The 17,970-nt window shown below is 44.9% G+C and overlaps 1 protein-coding gene across 2 annotated transcripts in view; it reads left to right on the forward strand.

Moving 5' to 3' along the window:
- The first annotated feature begins 5,555 nt into the window (after nucleotides 1-5,555).
- Nucleotides 5,556-17,970, forward strand: part of LOC139290372 (nuclear factor of activated T-cells, cytoplasmic 1-like) — a 56,561-nt gene continuing 44,146 nt past the window's right edge. For both annotated transcript variants that reach the window (XM_070912135.1, XM_070912134.1), the window contains exons 1-3: nucleotides 5,556-5,676; nucleotides 8,969-10,070; nucleotides 11,955-12,114. In XM_070912135.1, the coding sequence (XP_070768236.1) occupies nucleotides 5,556-5,676; nucleotides 8,969-10,070; nucleotides 11,955-12,114 (1,383 nt within the window). The remainder of the gene's footprint in view (nucleotides 5,677-8,968; nucleotides 10,071-11,954; nucleotides 12,115-17,970) is intronic.

Raw genomic sequence — 17,970 nt, forward strand, 5'->3', positions numbered from 1 at the left:
AGCTGTATTAAATCTAGACAATAATTCACAAAGCATTATCTTACTTTTATGATTTTGTTTTCTCTTTCTGCTGGCTTGTATTCAGGGTTTTTGTATTCTAGATGTATTTATTTGTTCCCATAATTTTCACGTTTTTTTGTCCTTTTTTCAAAAAGTTATATATCGCCTCTTGAAATGACTTTATAATAAAGCACAGTGGCAGGATATTAGCTCTAAGTGGGTAGCAATAGTTTTAAGTGTTATATTAATCTCACTTATCATACAGAACCTGCAGCAATGGGATGAGACCCCCCCCCCAGAGACACGTGTTAAACAAAAGATCTGTCTGAAGTATATCACGTAAACAACCATGACAAAGTGCCAGCACTCACACTGTTCCTTCCCTATTTTCTACCAGCGCAGAATCTTAGTCAATGGCCGTGTGACAATGACGGCCCCGCTCCTTTGGTTTACAAGCCAGACATGTACGTTACTTCCTGTTCATAAGAGGAATCTCAGCAGCTAAACATACAGCAGTGTCCAGACATGCCTAAGATAGCTCCGAGCAGTTCTCCATTGTGAGCACTCAAGTATGCACCTCCATGCGTCTAAATACTAACGAAGGAAAAGGAGAAGTGGGGAAGTGTGTACAACTGCGTGTGTGCGCTACACTCATGCCGAAGGATGGAGCTGACCACAGCCACTCACAACCTACCTTCATTAATCGCAGACTTCTTCATTTAACGCCATCACCACTCAAATTGGACCGCAGGCAAAAGAGATGACTAGTAATCACGTCTGTAGCTGCAGTAGCTGCCACTGCCGCTGTAGCAGGGTTCAACACGGCTGAGTAATAAACTTGTACGAACAGAGTGCACACAAATGAGTGTTTACAGCTATTAAAAGCTGCCTGATTCAAGTTATGGCTCATAGAAAAACTTAGAAAATAGATAATAATAGTGTGGGGAACTCAAGATGCCAGTGTGCACATTTCCCCGGATATGTCAAACATGAATTATATGTTGTAAAAAGGGGAGGATTAACTGTGCAGCTTTCAGGGGAGAGCTTGGGTTTGCAGCGTTGAATTTTGTGTAGCTTCACCCAGAGTGATATACTTCTCTTGGTGAATATGTCTTGTTAGTGTCCATGTCCATATTAATATCTGCCCGCGGCTCTTTTTTTCCTCCTACTGGTAGCATTCCTGATGTCTAGACAAACAAATACGACAAGACTAAGCCCATAGCTTGGAGAGCCTTAGATATGATTATTTATACCCGTCAACTTTCTGTCCATCTTTTACATGTAAATCTTTTTATGGAGAGTTCTAAGAAATGGTTTCTGGCCATGCCAAGATGTAGCCCGCACTCCTGGGCTAAGCCACTGGTAGTAAACATTATAGAAACTGGCATTAAATACAGCACTCGTACTGAAAAACCCACTCTTGTCATTTATTATATCATCAGCGCAGTTGGCCAACATTTCCACTCTCTTGACAGTAATGCATCACACTGAAGGAATATACCAACAGCAGAAAACAGGAGAACCTGAAGGAAACAGGAGGTTTGAGATTTATATTGGACACATTATGATGTGTGTGTGTGTGTGTGTTTTACAAATAGCCGTGCTTTATGGAATGACAATAAGGGAAAAGAGCAAAACAAAACGCAACAGCAACAACTCAATTTGTGCGAATGTAAAAGCAGCATGTGTCTGTTTACAAGACACAAGCAATGATCATTTTCTGCGAAAGACACGAGCGAGGAGCAGGCCGCTCATAAATCTGAGCACAAGACATAGTGCGTCTCTAATGCTCTCCGCAGACATGTTGTGGCTGCTCAGTACGTGCAGTGTCACAGGGCCAGATGTAGTAGCACTATAAATTATAATCTTACATTTCAAGAGAAGATGTAGTGAAGGCAGATTCTTACCGACGCTAAATGCACAACCTGTTTAGAGCTTCAGCTTTAACGGCTTTTTGAAGCTAATCACAGTATTGAACCAGACAAACTTCAGCAGTAGTGCTATCAAAGAAAAAGTTTAAAAAGAAAGCTGCACTGGGAAACTTTGTAAAGTGGTGGCTTCAAATTCCATTGAGAGATAACTTTTTAACTGTAAGAATCTGCCACGTTGTATGTGGTGCAGTGAATTGAAGCAGTAAATTCCACAGTGCCTGCAAAGCTGAGTTCTCCTGCTGGCTGAGCCGTGCCAGCTTTGCCTACATGTACCAGGATGCATTATTGCACAAGCTTCTGACTTCACTAAGCAAGCTAGTTGCTGGGTGCTGCTCAGTTTCACAAAGTTGCAGAGCAAATGAATTCATGCAGTTTGACCATTTCTTTTGCACATGTAACTATATTGTTACCTTCAGGGCATGTCTATCAAGTAAACCTGCATACGGCAGCAACACACACACACACACACACACACACACACACACACTGGCGAGGTGTAGAACGGGCTTCTGTACAACAACAAAGCTAACGCTAGCTGAGCTAGCACTGTAGTATAAAGTTCCTCAAAAAGCAAAAGATGTTTGCAGGCAAATCAGCGGAGAGCTCTGGGTGCAGGCAACATGGAGGGAAGTTCAGCATTGTTCATTTGTATATACTACCCACATTGTAATGATACAAAACTGGTTGAAAAAGTTTAATACTCAGAAATGACGTAAAGAAGCTTCAGCAAATTACACACAGCATGCTTATATTAGTTGGGCCATCTGCTATCAAAGAGAGAGAAAGGCAAAATACCTAACATGCTGTAAGTGAGTCCAGCTTTCTTATTCACTGCTGTTTAGGACACACTTTGGACATGGACCTGTGTTATGTTAGGATTTGGCCGATTCTGCAAGTACAGACATGTCCAACAGTATAAGGTTTATTTTGGCAAGTCAACACAGTCTCGGTATGGATGTTGTTTTCACGTGAAAATCTTACACTGCATCATCACACTGCTCAGAAAGACACAGCCAGACTAAAGTTACTTCACATACATACATCATGAGAAGCGTTACACCATCAGGTTTTTAGATTACGAACATCTTTTTTAAGGAGGTATAGACTGCTTCTGACCTGATGGCTGTAATGTTTGTCATTGTAGATGGTCTGAAGTGCTCTGACTATTGTTGACAGACACTGTAGCTAATGGTACTTTACTCAGTAGCACAGAATCCATCAAGATAAGCCTTCAGACTGCCATTGACCCATGCCACACCACAGGGTTTTAAAGTTGTTCAACAACTAGTGTAAGCCCATCCCTCTGACAGTGCCAATCAGTCGTGCAGCTCCTTTTTTTTTCCTACCGCTGGTCACAATTCATCTCCTAAAGTATGTGATGCTGCTTTTTCATCTTCGAGCTCACACGTGCACATCAGCCAAGCCACAGCTGACGCCAGCTAGCTACCGTAGGCAAAGAAAACACGGCGTACTATTACCCCCCCCCGTGCAGTCTGCTTACGCTTGCCCCACAGCCGGAGCTGCCCCCGAAAAGGCAGTCTGCTTCTGATTATGTGCGATCATCCTCGAGCTTGCCAGTTATATTTCAGACTCAAGGGAGTCTTTTTTTTTTTCTTCAAATCTGGCCCCCATTCAAAAGGAATAACACTGTAGCTTGTCTAAGCCATTGTTAATTGCACTCATGGCAGCCACCAGCACTCAGTGATATCCCCGCTCTACTTGTTATATGGAGTTTTTTACTCGTCATTATCACTTCCATACTATTTGCAACCCACATGATGGAGACTCTGTTTTCAGAGCTTTGCATTTGCCAGAAGATAATGCATTCAATGGTACCACTCTGTCAATTCTAAAGTATCATAATGAAGTCTATGTAAGCTCACAGTGTGTATTATTCTGCCACTTGCAGCCCAGGATAAGTGGGATATTTAAATGCACGCATATACACAATGTGTACATATCATTTAAATCCATAACATGTGTCAGCCATGTCTAACCAACGCCTCCATGTGTTTTCACCTTCCTGTATCAGTTTATGACAACAAATTCATATAATGAGAACTGATACTTTGATAAATGGTAATAGGAGTGCAATTAGGGGAACAGGCTGAAAAGTGAGCCTCAGTATTTTCCTTTTGCATAGGCAAAGCATGAGGCATTGTGCCCGCGGATTCACTGGGGGATGGACTTGATGCGGAGTAGTGGAAAGCAGAGATGGGGAACACGGCGTGTGTTTGTGCTGTCAGTGGTTCAGGACAGTTATTTTGGGGCAAATTTGTGAAACCGTATTTCCCTCAAACACGAGGAAAACACATTTGGAAGTGAAATTTGATAGCATTTGAGTTTTGAGTTTTAATCGTGGGGATACGCTGAATGTTTGAATAATGCTAATGACCATATAATAACACCATTGCCGACAGTAACGACCAGGTCCATTATAGCCATATCAGTAGCTGTACTGCAATATGATACTTTGTTGTTCGTGAAGGAAACCCCCCCCCTCTCCATCCCTTTCCTCTATAGGGAAGTCAAACATCAGGGTCAGCTACAGAAAAACAGGGGGATGAAATGATATTCATTGCATGTAATACACAGCAGCAGCCACTGAATTATGGTAAGTTTATATAGCAGGCCAACTAACAATAATACTGGAATCTAAAGGGACTGGCATCAAGTGAGGAATGACATTTAACCATTCAACCATCATTTCATTTCCAACATTACAATTCAGTGTCAACATTAAAGAGAACATTTCATGGCAACTGGGCAGAGTCCATCGACTGAGGAGGAGAACTGAAAGCTCTAAATGGACCTTGTGCTGAGATTGTCTTGTTAAATATATTTTCATCATAAAAATGTGGTCACAAATCACCACTTGTCCAGAAATAAATTCATTTATTTAGTTCGGTTTCTTTTTCATTTTTTATTTTTTAGTTGAATTGATAACATAGGTCCATTTTGCACCTATTGAACTTCTATACATTATTTTAAAATTTAAATGTAATTTTAATCTAAGACTGAATATTATCACCAGGTGTTGTGAAGTGGTGTAAAAAGAAATACAAGTTGGGGCTGTAAATAAACTTAGGATCTCTCTCTCTCTCTCTCTCTCACACACACACACACACACACACATCTCACACACCTCCCATCTCCATCGATGGGATCCCAGGGTGGAAGACATCATCAGGCGCTCCAGGAGGTTGCAGGAGCCGGCCGCGTCATCCCTGGATGGGCGGCGCGCTGACGGGAGGACGGAGGGTGTTTTCCAGCTTTAAAAAGCACCGGAGCCGGCCCCTCTGACAAACCGCGCTGCGTCATCGACCTGGGGAGGCTCTTGAAAAACCTTTCAGTGGGCTGAAGAGAGCCAAACTCACCTCAACCGCGGTCCCCTTTGCAGCACTACCTGCACCGGTCTCCAGACACACAAGATTCCTCCCTGTTCACTCGGCGCGCACAGTCTCCACCGCCTCGCGGTTCCAAGTTGTACACTCGCTTTGCGTTGACTTCACGTGCGAATTATGCGTTTGTTTGATGGTGTGTGTGAAGTGATCTAGCTCACGTTATCACCGGCGTTGCTCATTTCAGCCCCACAGTCGGAGAAAGTTGCGCACCGCTTGTTGAATGCAGGATACCTTCTGCCTGAGCGTCAATTCCAAGTTCAGCTTTGGAGCAACAGCCGGTGAGGAGCGGGCACTCCAGTTTCTCACCTCTCTCGCCGCCGATATGAAGTCTGCAGAGGAAGGTAAAAGAATGTGCTGCAAGTTTTTAAATGTTTCATTCCAGCGCTCAAATGTGAGCGTGATGTCTCAGCTGTGCTGCTTTTGGTTTTTAAGACGAGTTGTCACCAGGTGCTGCGGCTGTAATGCAAATGTTAGGACCCTGTGCTCTTCTGTGAAGTCTAGGTCAGGAAATCTGCTAAACTGATTACAATGAAAAAGAGCTGCAATATAATCCGAATTTTAAAAATATGAATAAATAAAAAATAAAAAAGAATCCACCTGCAAATATCTTTACAGACATATTAATAATATATGCAGCTGATGACGGACCATATGTTGTTATTTGGTCACTTTGATAAATTACTATTACAAGATTAAACTATTAATTTCGAGCAAAACTCTATCTGTCCTCTGGCATGGTGGTTGTTTTTTACAAAGATGTCACCTAATAAGTGCCAGACACCTTTTTGCTTGATCTTTGCTCTGCATGGGGATCAAATTAGCACTCACTCAAGTATAATGGGTGGCATGCACCCATTTTACATCCACACCATTAGGTGTCTCCAGCTGCACTTTGCAGGTGCCTCTCATCATGCGCAAAGAATGCTGACGGTGGTTACGGCGCTGCTGTCACCTGCACTCCTCAAGATGAGGGGTTCAACTTCAAATGTTTTTTTATAATATTAAGAATAAGGTCTATATGAGGTCAGAGGTCAGGGGTCAACTGTAGAGCAGCAGCACCAGGGCTTGCCTGTGGTTCTGTGTGTTGTTTAGAGATGCTTTAGCTTAGAGGATGATTCAGCCTGGGTTTACCATTAAAAGGAAAGTTTTTTGAAGCTCTTTGATTCAGCGTTTATGGTAGCAAAATTTGATTAGGTCCATCAGAAGTCATTGATAGTCCGTCTTGACTTAATTGGCAGAGTCTTCCAGTGCTGATGTCACTGGCTTTTTGTGGATTTTGGGAATTTCATTTTGTCTTTTGAGGTTTCAGACGGACGGTTGCAGGCTCTATTATTATTCATTTCAGTCCCACAGTCCTAAGCCTTATAATTGGTAACAGACGTGTGTGTGTGTGTGTGTGTGTGTGTGTGTATGTGTGTGTGTGTGTGACAGAGAGAGAGCTGTGATCATTGCACTCAGTGATGCTGGATAGCTTGCTTGACAAGAAGACGTGCTTAACCACACACAACTCCAGCAGTATGCTGAGGGCTGCTTTATCATCATACACATAAACTCAGGCGCAAGCACACACACACACACACTCTGCTGGTGTTTTGCCATAGCCCATAGTCAGCCATGTGCGATAAGTGGCCCCAGGGTTCTTAGTTCCAGAGGCTGCAGATGACTTCTGTGGGCGACCACCTATCTCTCCCTGAGGTCCCGTCAGTCTGAGCCCAGCCTAGACCACAATCCCCGTGGATAAACCCATCCATTCTTTAGTCACGCTGGTTTGGTTGTGGGGAGAGAGTGTTTTGATCGTGATAGCATAATTGAGAGAAATTGTGGAGGACAGAAAGAGCACGCTATAATCTGTGTGATAGCCAGTGTTTTCAGATTAACTCTGTTTACACCGCGTTTTGAATGCACTGCAAACAATTGTGAGTGCAAGAGTGAGTCTTTTTTTTTTTTTTTAATCTTTCTTTCATTTGCTTCACCCCACAAATGTTGATCCGGTATAATTGTTAGTTCAGCATTGAGACGCGTGTGACCCGGAAAAGCCATGTTTCAAGATCATGCAGCACACAAGAATAAAAGCCCCAGTGTGTTTGAGTGGGTGTTAGGAGAAGTCAAGTATGTTGTGGCAAAGTGCACTGATCGCGCACACATTCGAAAAGGGGGAAAAAAAAAAAACCAGCTGCAACTCTAAGCAAAGTCAGTCGGGCCTGAAGTTAGGAGGTGTGTCACACCGGGTGCAGTGGGCAGGAGATTATCATCTGTTCAGCACTAGAAGAGCGTAAACCAGAGGAGACCGAGCTAGTTTTTATGTTGAAACTTGGCGTCGCATCACTGGGGCGGAGATGAGTTTCCAGCATGAAGAGCAAGAGTTTGATTTCAGCTATTTGTTTGAGTACAGCCAGGGTGTCCAGAATGAACCTGAGACAGGTGGGTACTCAAGGGCAATGGAGGAATGTATGTCCTGTATATTGCAGTGTGAGGGTATTGCTGTGAGATCAAGAGGAAAACGACTTCAGAAGTCAGTGTTTCTTTGTAAAAAGGCTGTGTAAGGGTCTGACATTTAGCATTCTGCTAACCAAACAAAAGATTTTTTTAATTATAATTCCATAATAACGTTGCTAAGTCTCAGTTTTGTGAATAATATGATTCAAAATGTTTTGAAGAAAGAAAACAAGATTTTCCATAATCTGCTTGGATATTATGCTAAATGATTGGCACTGGTCACCTCTGAAATGTGTCCTAGGCTCCACTGAACTTGTGGTATACTGAACTCGTCTGATGCACATGGCACAATCACCTCTGAAAATAGACTCTCATAAACTAATTTTAGAATGCCTACCCACATATTATGTGGTGTGTGACAGATTCATCATTTCATGTGATGCACAGCATTGTGGTTGACAAATATAGCACGCTGTATCAGGGGGAATGCCCTTCACTAGGTTTCAGACTGAATGGTGTTCATTCCACTTTTACCCTCATTGACATTATCAATAAAAGACAGACGTGAGGTTTACAACTGTTGACACAGCAGCCAGCTGCTACAAGGCGTACCTGCTAGGCTGCATGTGCTTCCACTGACTGAGTTTGGATGTCATTGCACTTGTCTGCTTGTGATTTCCTTGTATGCTTGCCTGTGTGTGCCCTTTGTTTGTGCCTGTGCCACGGTGCATCTGTGTGTAACGCTGCAGCAAACTCTCCTTGACTTAATCACAAGCTCAGAGCGAGAGTGCTGTCAGTTTTCCACAGGGGAGGGCCTAATTCACTCAGTGAGTGATGCAATCAATCAAATAAAGCATCCATCAGCGGTGCTGGAGGAATTCCTGTAGAGTACATATGACAGCAGGGAGTGCCAAATAGAGCCTTAGATGAACTGATCAAACAAAGAGAGTGGCGGCACAACTTGCGACTACACAGCAACCACATACAGTAACTGCTTTGAGATGATTGCTAAGTTTCTCCAGATGTTTAAAAAAAGTCATTCGCAGCGAGTCATATTGGTAAGATTTGTTTAGGGGTATTGTTCTGAAATGTAATCAGAGTTAATTATCGCCATAATGTAATGGTTCTGAGCATATGCAGTGGCTTGTTGTCATATACTATACTTCCACATACTTAAATATACTTCTTTCTTTTCAGATGCATACAGCTACACACCAAATGTCAGCTTGTCCCTACCACTGGGCATGGGCAACCCCTGTCTGGCCACCCAGTACCACACCCTACAATCAAGCCCAGTCATCTCAGTTTCCTCCTGCCACCAGACAGGCTACAGCCTCCAAAATGATAACCATGTGGCATCAGGCTATTACCTGCCCCATGGCCTGAGACCCAATGGGGCCCCGGCCCTGGAAAGCCCCCGTATTGAGATCACTGCCTACAGCCAGTATCCTGAGGATGAGGTGGAAGAGAGCAGCAGCGAGGACCACATCATCAAACGAGGCGTTAACTCCATCGTGACGCTGACGCTGCCCAATGCAGATGGCTACCGTGACCCCAGCTGCCTCAGCCCTGCGAGTAGCATTTCCTCACGTAGCTGTAACTCTGACGCGTCCTCTTACGAGTCCGGCTTCTACAACTACGACAACTCCCCACAGAACTCCCCCTGGCAGTCTCCCTGTGTTTCCCCCAAAGGCACCTCCTCGCTCCTGTCCTGCCCACATGCCAGCGGCCATGCTGCTTCCCCTCACCATTCACCCTCCACCTCCCCTCAGATAGGAGCTGTGGCCGAGGAAGGCTGGCCAGCGCAACTTCGTGGCTCCAGGCCTAACTCCCCCTCCTGCAGTGGAGGAGGCGGAGGCAACGGTGGTGGCGGCATGGGGAAGAGAAAGTACAGCTTCAATGGCACCCCCTACCGTCAGACATCCTGCTCACCCATCCAGTCGCCCACCCCATCCCCACAAGGCTCCCCCAGGGTCAGCGTCACAGATGAGAACTGGCTCGCCAACACCAACCAGTACACCAACTCTGCCATCGTGGCCGCCATCAACGCTCTAACCACAGATGGAGTGGTCGACATGGGGGAGGGAATCCCAATCAAGACACGGAAGACCATGCTGGACCACTCATCCTCCATGAGCCTGAAGGTGGAGCCTGGTCGCGAAGTGCTGGGTCCTGATGGGGAGCTCTGCCATGAAGACTACCCCTCCCGCCTGGCCCTCAAGAAGGAGAACTACTGTGGAGGGTTCCTGGATGTGCCCCAGCATCCGTACTCCTGGTCTAAACCCAAGCCTTACCTCAGGTGGGTAGAGCCGCTACAGCAACTCAGTAACACTAAAAATGTAAACATAATAATCCCAAAGATGAAACACTTCAAAGATGACTGAACCAGTAAATGAAAAACCAACCCAGTAGTCTTGCCTCTAAATTTCCTTAAGAAGGAAATGAAGCACACACATCTGTTTACTTTTACAGACAGATTTATGGTTTCTAACATTCTGCCTGAGGACTATTTAAAAAATGTTCAGACAGTGCAAAGGGAAAACAATTCATCCAATAACGCCACTGCTCTACCCCGTTGTTGTCTTTTCGTTTCCATATTTAGGGTTGTTTATTTATTGCAAGGACAAGATTGTTTTAGTCTTTAATCTTCAAAGGCCATATCAAAAGGCAGAAATCCAAAAGCTGCATGCTCCGCACTTCCAAAAGACTTCTCTTTGAAGATCAAAACTATTTCATAAATCATATTTCACGGGGAGGAGTTGCCCAGCATGTGTGCGCCACTGTTGCTATAGCAACCCACACATAAACATAAGAATGCACAATGCTCACACAAATACACACGTGCACTCAACTATATAATTGATTTTTGACTTTTGAGCAAGGTAGGCTTTTTCAATTTTCAATCGGGTCCCTCGTGGCATTTTTTTTCCAAGCCAATAACACACCTTCCTGTCGGAAATGAAGTGTTTGATTATGATAGCGAGCAGCAGGAAGTAATGGTGACAGGCCTGGCTGAAGGGGAAGCAGTCTGTGGGTTAATCAGCCGGCTCGCTGCTCTGGTCCGTCGCGCCATCAGCCGTCTCTCTCTGTGTAGCTAGCCTGATGTCATGCACTGACTGGGCAGATAAAGCCCTGCGGGGGGAAATCGGTTCGTTTTGGGTCAACAAACAGCCCGCGAGTTCCACAAAGATGCCAGAGATTGGTTTCAGTTGAGCCACCCTTCAGGTCAGGGGTTTGCGTTTACCAGGCATCCGGCATAGAGAAATATTGTCTTGCACATGTTTGTTTTGGTTTAGATATCTCCACGGTGTTCACATGGGAAGCTCTGACTCTCCATCTCGAGAACAATGATGTTAAGGGAGGCCAGCTGTAGCTCTGAGAAAGAGATATCATGCTCCAAGGCAGGGTGTGCTGCTGACCTTATTCCATTGTATAACTCCACTGTTTCTAACAGTAGTCCGGCTGTGCTTAAGAATTTTACAGTTATCAATTTGGAATGGGTAATAATTGTATCAAAGGAAATGCTGATCACTAGTTTGTTTGAGATTTGTTTTTGTGCCCTAGAAATGTCTGTCCTCCCACGTCACATTAACTCCACCTGTCACACCATAATACAAAACACACTGCTCTCTAACCAGGGCACATTCGTCTCTCATTTATTTTTCATAAGAAGGGCCACTAATTATTACCCAGGCCAAGGGAATTAGGCACATCAACAAATGACTTCAATTGATTCGATTACAGACCATGATGAGTGGAGATGGATCAAGCCTGTTGGATTACACCAAAGTGTCCTAATTTGTGGCTAATTTAAGGCAAGTCTAGAACTTTTTGATTTAGACCGTGGAAAGAAAACGCATCCTCACAGTTCCTACTTTGGCAAACCAAATGTGGCCACAGCTTGAAGAATAGAATAGAATAAAATAGAGAAAATGTAAAAAGATATAAAAAATAAAAATACAATAATTCTTCATGTTTTTATTCTAAGCAACCAGGAAATGTAAAACACATCACTTCCTGTTTTTCAGGAAAGAATAACCAGAAACTGGTGCGATCTTTCACTGAGTAGATAATGCTAATACACTATTATGTTACATCAGTCAGAAGTAGAGTAAAAAAAAAACACATTTTGAGTAGTTTATTTTTAATTATTTATTAATAAAAATGTGTCATGTTGTTGCAGCCCATCTCTGCCAGCTCTTGACTGGCAGCTTCCGTCCTGCTCTGGCCCGTACAACCTACAGATCGAGGTGCAGCCAAAGTCCCACCACAGGGCCCACTATGAGACTGAAGGCAGCCGAGGGGCAGTGAAGGCGCTGTCTGGAGGCCACCCTGTAGTACAGGTATGTCACCGACACCATGTTAGCCAGCAAATGTTTTTTTCGATTCAGATCTCTTAGGTTCACTGTACCCATTGCTGTTTACCAGAGACAAGGTTAGCTTTGTGTGTTTAAACTGTGCAATAACTTGCTGTTTTTCTGTCCGACAACATGCCAGTGACATGGACGCTTGGCTGTTGTTGACTTTATGACAGCATGTAGTCACAGAGCAAAGTCAGAGCAGCCGTCAGTCTAGACTCTGACTTTCTCTTGCTATTTCTTATTTTGATTTTTTTTTTTTCATCAGAGAAGTCTTTCAAACCATTTTATATGCAAAAAACTCTCAGCTCATTCTGGAGAAATTATATATGACATTTATCGGATATACCAGAAAAATCTGATTTGTGCAGCCTGTCTCCGTCTATTAAAGCTTGCATCAGAAAATTAGAAACTATCGTTAAAAGAAACTTCAAGTCAAGAATATTCAATGTGCCATTACATTGTCATTGCAAACTTGTTAAGCCACTAAAGCAGATCTCCAAAAGCCCTCAAGCCCCTTCTGTGACTTTTGACGGCAGCGGTGCAGCGTACACACACACCACAGTGTTTCTGTATGTGCTTGTATGCCGTGTTATTAATGTTTCCCGAAGCCGGGAGTCAATCTACCGCTGCAAAAGGTCGTCCTGACCAGCAGCAGCACATGCTGACTCAATTAGTATAGAGCAGGACCATCGCCTCTCACTATTGTGCTTGGCAAACACTTAAAGAGCACACGTCAGTCTCACCAGCAGCACAGCACAGAGCTCCTTTTCTCTGCTACACTGTCATCACACTGCGCTGACATCTTGGTTTACTGAAGGTGGGGATCTGGTGGTGTGTCCATGTGCTTAAGGTTGAGGGTAAATTTGCCTTAAATATTCAAAATGAAACTGCATTTAACCTCATGATTACATTCATTGGTGATCATTTTGTTACAGACTGGGTTTAAAGACTGGGTTTTAACCCCTAACCCTAAGAAAACATTTTTTTGGACCGGCACAGTTCCAGGCTGGTGGTCCACACTTAACATTAGACGCTGTTAGCGCCACAGCTGTTTTGTAAACAGATGTTGTCAGCACATCCTGGCCTGCTCAACGTCAAACGCACTTGACAGCTGTTGGCCAACGCGGTGTTATAAACAGGGCCTGTCAGCCTTCAGGTTTTCTCTGTAAATACAGGTAATCATTCCCCTTCATGACAAACCTTTGTATATCAACATGTGGGTGAATCAACATTTTACCCTCGCACCACCCCACGAGGCTGACCAGACTCAGCTGCGGCAGGTGAGGCTGGTTTTGATTTAGTTCACGTCACTTTCTGACTCACGAAGTGAAAAGTCATGAGTAAGCGTCCTGTGTGTCTTTGCATATATAGTGTTGTCCATTTTTAGATTGATGGCCTGGGGTGTTTATTTCATACTACACAGGCACCATGTCATTGCCAACTTTGCGAGGATGTTTTCAAGCCTCACTGTGTATGTCGAGCAAGTATTAGTCAGTAGTAGTCATGGAGAAAATATGATGACAGCTGCTTTACCGTCACCCCCCCCCCCCCCATACACACACACACACACACACACACACACACACACACTCGCAGAGCTCACACTTTACTCTTACTTTTTTGGTGGAGAGTGATTTATGCCCCTGATATTGCATGTGCGGTCAATTGAGATATCTTGAGGGCTTCATAACAGTGGAAATCCCTGCAAGCATGGCAGTTGGTAGAGAGATAAATCTATAAGGATTACGCAATCATGTCTACATGCTAGAAGGTAAAATGTAGAGGAGCGTGTACTGCATCTTCAGGGAGTTTTCAAACAGTTTGGAGTACAAAATATCCCAGAAATCTGACTGTCTTCCTGTTTCTCCCTTAATCTTTGTTATAGTGTTGTGTGACTGGTGTTGTTGTGTTCTTGGAGGATAGGGCATGCTGTAGTCCCCAGTGCCCTACTGGTAATGAGTGGCATGTGCTGGATTGGTGAGGTGCAGTCAAGGAGAATGAGTCAATAATGACACGGGGACACGGGTGTAGGAAGCAGCAAAGGAAGTGTGTGTGTGTGTGTGTGTGTGTGTGTGTGTGTTTGTGCTTAAGACTGGAGCGAGTAAAGAGAGGGAAGGGGCAGAGGGAGTCACCAGGCAGCTGGGGCCTTGGCTGCCCCAGGAGATGCTCTGTATCCTGCTGATTAGGGCCTGGGTGGCCCTGAGGTTGGCTGAGCATGGCGGTGGTGGGGGAGTGTTGTGGTTGGGGGGTGGTGGATAGGAATCAGAATCCCAGCACCCATCAGACGCCACCTCCCCTTTCCATGCACCGGTGCCTCCCTCCCTCCCTTGGGGGGTCCCGAGGATGTCACTTCTTGTGAACCGCTCATCCTTCAACCATCTCCCAAACCCACACCAGCAGGCCTCCCCCGGCTGAAGCCCAGTCATCCACACCTCTATTGTTTTGTTTTTAGCTCGCGGATGATCAGACACACGTGCTGTGATTGATGGTGACGTGTGTTGGAAAGCAACACTGGATGAAAAAACAGCAAGATGAAAAACATGAAGGGATACACTGTTTCTACAGCTTGCGATGTCCCCCAGAGACAGCAAGTGACAGATAGACAAAGCAAGATGCTCGGCTGCTCATTCACTGTTGTCGTCTTGTTATTCAATAACACGCCGGGGTGTTTTCATGACAAACACACGGGAAAGTTTAGCGTCTATAAGGGCTGACATCATCCTAAGCTGCAGCAGATCAACCACACTGCATTCTGTGCTATCCACCACACAGGATGTAGAGATTGTGGGGTGGGTGAGGAGAATGGGGTGTCTATGCTCCCGCCGCACATCGATGAAAACCTCTAGATTATGGGTTACCTCGACTCATTACCCCTCAGCTGCTTGCACCGACTCTCGGCGCTGCCCGCTCCAAATCCAGTCATTTACTCTGGACTCACTCTCAGTTCTACCCTTCCCGCCTCCGCATCCGCAGCCTTTTAACCTCCTCTCTCCCGATTGGTCCACTTTGTGACCCCCGCGGCTGCTTTTCCACTTTATTTACTGCAGCAGACCACAGCACCATTAAGGGGATCTAGGGTACTCTATCGGCTCCTCTCACACTGTTCTAGACGCTCCCCTCTCTCACCACAGCTATGCCAAACGTCCACAGTGCGATTTTTTTTAAGCCATGCTCAAAAACAACCTGGTCTACCTTCACTCAGACTACCACCACGACATTGATTGATGGGGTTTTTCCAGAGGAGAACAGTGGGAAAAAAGTTGAACATGCTGACTTGTTTTCATTGAGAATATAATGACCCGGGACATGATGTGGCTCTGATCTAAAATGTGGGTTCAGTTGAAGATGTTGCAAAGGCTTTCAGGTTCAACCTCAGTCAGGAAGCACACAGACATCCGCCGGGCCCTTAGTAACAGCAGACAGCAACACCTGTGGAGTATTAAATGCATCGCGCAGCACGCAGCGCAGTCCTGCATATGGCTAGTTCGTATAGGATAATGACTGGCCTATAGGGCCCCCCCCCCCTCACTCAGTCTCTCATTAAGTCTAAAGCAGCAACAGACATGGTGTAATTTCAGCAGGATGTGGCCATCATCCCTATTAACGTGTGCGTGACTTAATACCCATCTCCCTTCCTCTGCAACTGTATGTAATGCACATCAAATTTGCAGTATGTTTCCGCCACGACGAAATGAAAGGCCTTGGCGAACATGTGCTCGGGTTCTTCGCATGTGCGGTTTCACCTTGGGATCCGGTGCTTGCTGGCTGCGTAATGTCTCAAAAGAAAACCCCTTGATCTGCAGCACCCTATACTGTAGCTGCTAATTGCTCATTAAATCCACTGCCGCCTCTTGTTTAATATTCAAAAGCCTCGGTGTACCCTGTAGTGCTGTTAGAGCTTAGTCAGGGCTGTTATTTGTTGCCCAAAGGGGTATTTATGCCACTCTTAAATTGTGGTTCTCCATCTGCGGGGCTTCCCTTACACTGGTATTGGGCTACCACTAATTACCAGTTAATAGCGAGTGGAAAAAAATGGGGCGAAATCTGCATCGTTTTCACTGGTTTGAGGTGATAACCAGCCCACAGATTTATGAGGTAAGACACTGGTGGGTAGGCGTGCTGTTAGGGGGCACAGCAGTCGTCCGTGCATCATCTTACTCAAATTCTCTGTAGATTTGGATGATATTTCTTATGGCGGGCTGTACTGGTGACAAAGTCATTCTTTTTATATGGAATTTGGACCCTCACTGGTCTAGACATGGGCTAGTGCTTGAAACTATGCCCTCAATGACATAATACTAAAGTACTCAGTTCAACAAAAACTTTGAGGGATATAGCTGTTTGATTGCTTATAAAAAGGAGCAGCTATCGAAATGCAGCACATTAAAGGATTGCATATGTTTCCTTATGCATTCAATATGAGGCAATGGAGACATTAGCCGGGCAGGAGGGTGATGGAGTAAAGTCTGGAAGGAGAGACAACTTGGATGAGTGTACATTTAATTGGGTACAGCAGAGGCTGGCTGTGTGACTGTCAGCACTTGACAGAGAGAGGGGAGCGTGATAATGGGAAAAAGCATGAATCTGCTGTTGTATTTCTCCTCCCCTGCTTCACTCTAACCCCCCCACCCCCCCACTGCTTCCAATCATCTCCTTCTCCTCCCTCCCCGATTCTCTGCGCCACGTGGACTTCTACGAGTCATGACATTTCTCCAGGCAGTGATGAAATCACTGCGGAGGGATAGAAGGCAGCCCACTGCAGGCCTGTAGAGTGTATTCACAGTCAATTTCTAGCCAGGCCAGACACATCTAATTTACCAGCAAGTCATTATTAAACATTACATGTTCAAATCCTTTCTTTGAACTATTGAGGCCAGCTGCAGGCAGCATTGAGAATGTCACTATTACTAAAGGAATTGAGGGATAAAATGTGCTATGAAAAAAACAATTAATCAGTTGAAAAAACACCCTCTATCATTATTTTATCACAAGTGATTTTCAGCAATGAGTGAAGCAAAGACAATTAGGAAGAAAAAGGACTAAAGTTTTTGGGTCTGCATGCTACTGAAACTTTCCTTACTGATGATGGATCTGTAATTGTCCAAAGGGACTGGGAGACGAATGGTGGAAAGTGGATGGATGCACCCTCCACGACACCCGTCCACATCATCACAACTGACCCAGACAATGCAGCTGCATACAATTACACAATTAATGCATCAGCTGCCATATCCACAATGTTTTACTTGAGCCCTCGGCTATCAAAAAATGGCTCGTGCAACAGTGGCTTGCGGTGGGAGGTGTAAATGGATCTAGCTGACACAGTGGCAGAAGCTGGCACCCTGAAACAGCTGCAGATCAGGCCTTGGTTCGAACTCGGTTTAGATTATCTCAAAGTAAATATACAGTGGGTGTGCCAGATAGGCTGCAGTTACAGCTAGAAAAGCTCATCTGGTCAAAATTAGCTTCTCCCTGGTCCAACCTCACAGGCCACATTAAACATAAATACAAAGCTGAGGTCACAGGTGTGTGTGTGTGTGTGTGTGTGTGTGCAGCCTCTGTCTGCCCACACTTTAAACTTAATAAAATAAAATGAAGAGGTAAGCTCTGCGCTCTGCTCTGCTTGTGGTGTGCATTTAAGTGAGCATCGCAGGAGTTTAGCAGAAGCTAAGGGAGAGGGTCAGGGAGCACATATGGTAAAGGAATCGGGGGAGGTCGCCCAGGGGGGACTAGACCGCCTTCCTTTACTGCTGGGAAGACCAGCGTCACCAAGAGGACTACCTGACCTCATTAATCACTTCCTCTCCTCCATGAGGTCACTACAGCTTTGAGTGTGGA

This window comes from Enoplosus armatus, chromosome 9, assembly GCF_043641665.1.
Source record: "Enoplosus armatus isolate fEnoArm2 chromosome 9, fEnoArm2.hap1, whole genome shotgun sequence".
Classification (NCBI taxonomy): Eukaryota; Metazoa; Chordata; class Actinopteri; order Centrarchiformes; family Enoplosidae; genus Enoplosus; species Enoplosus armatus.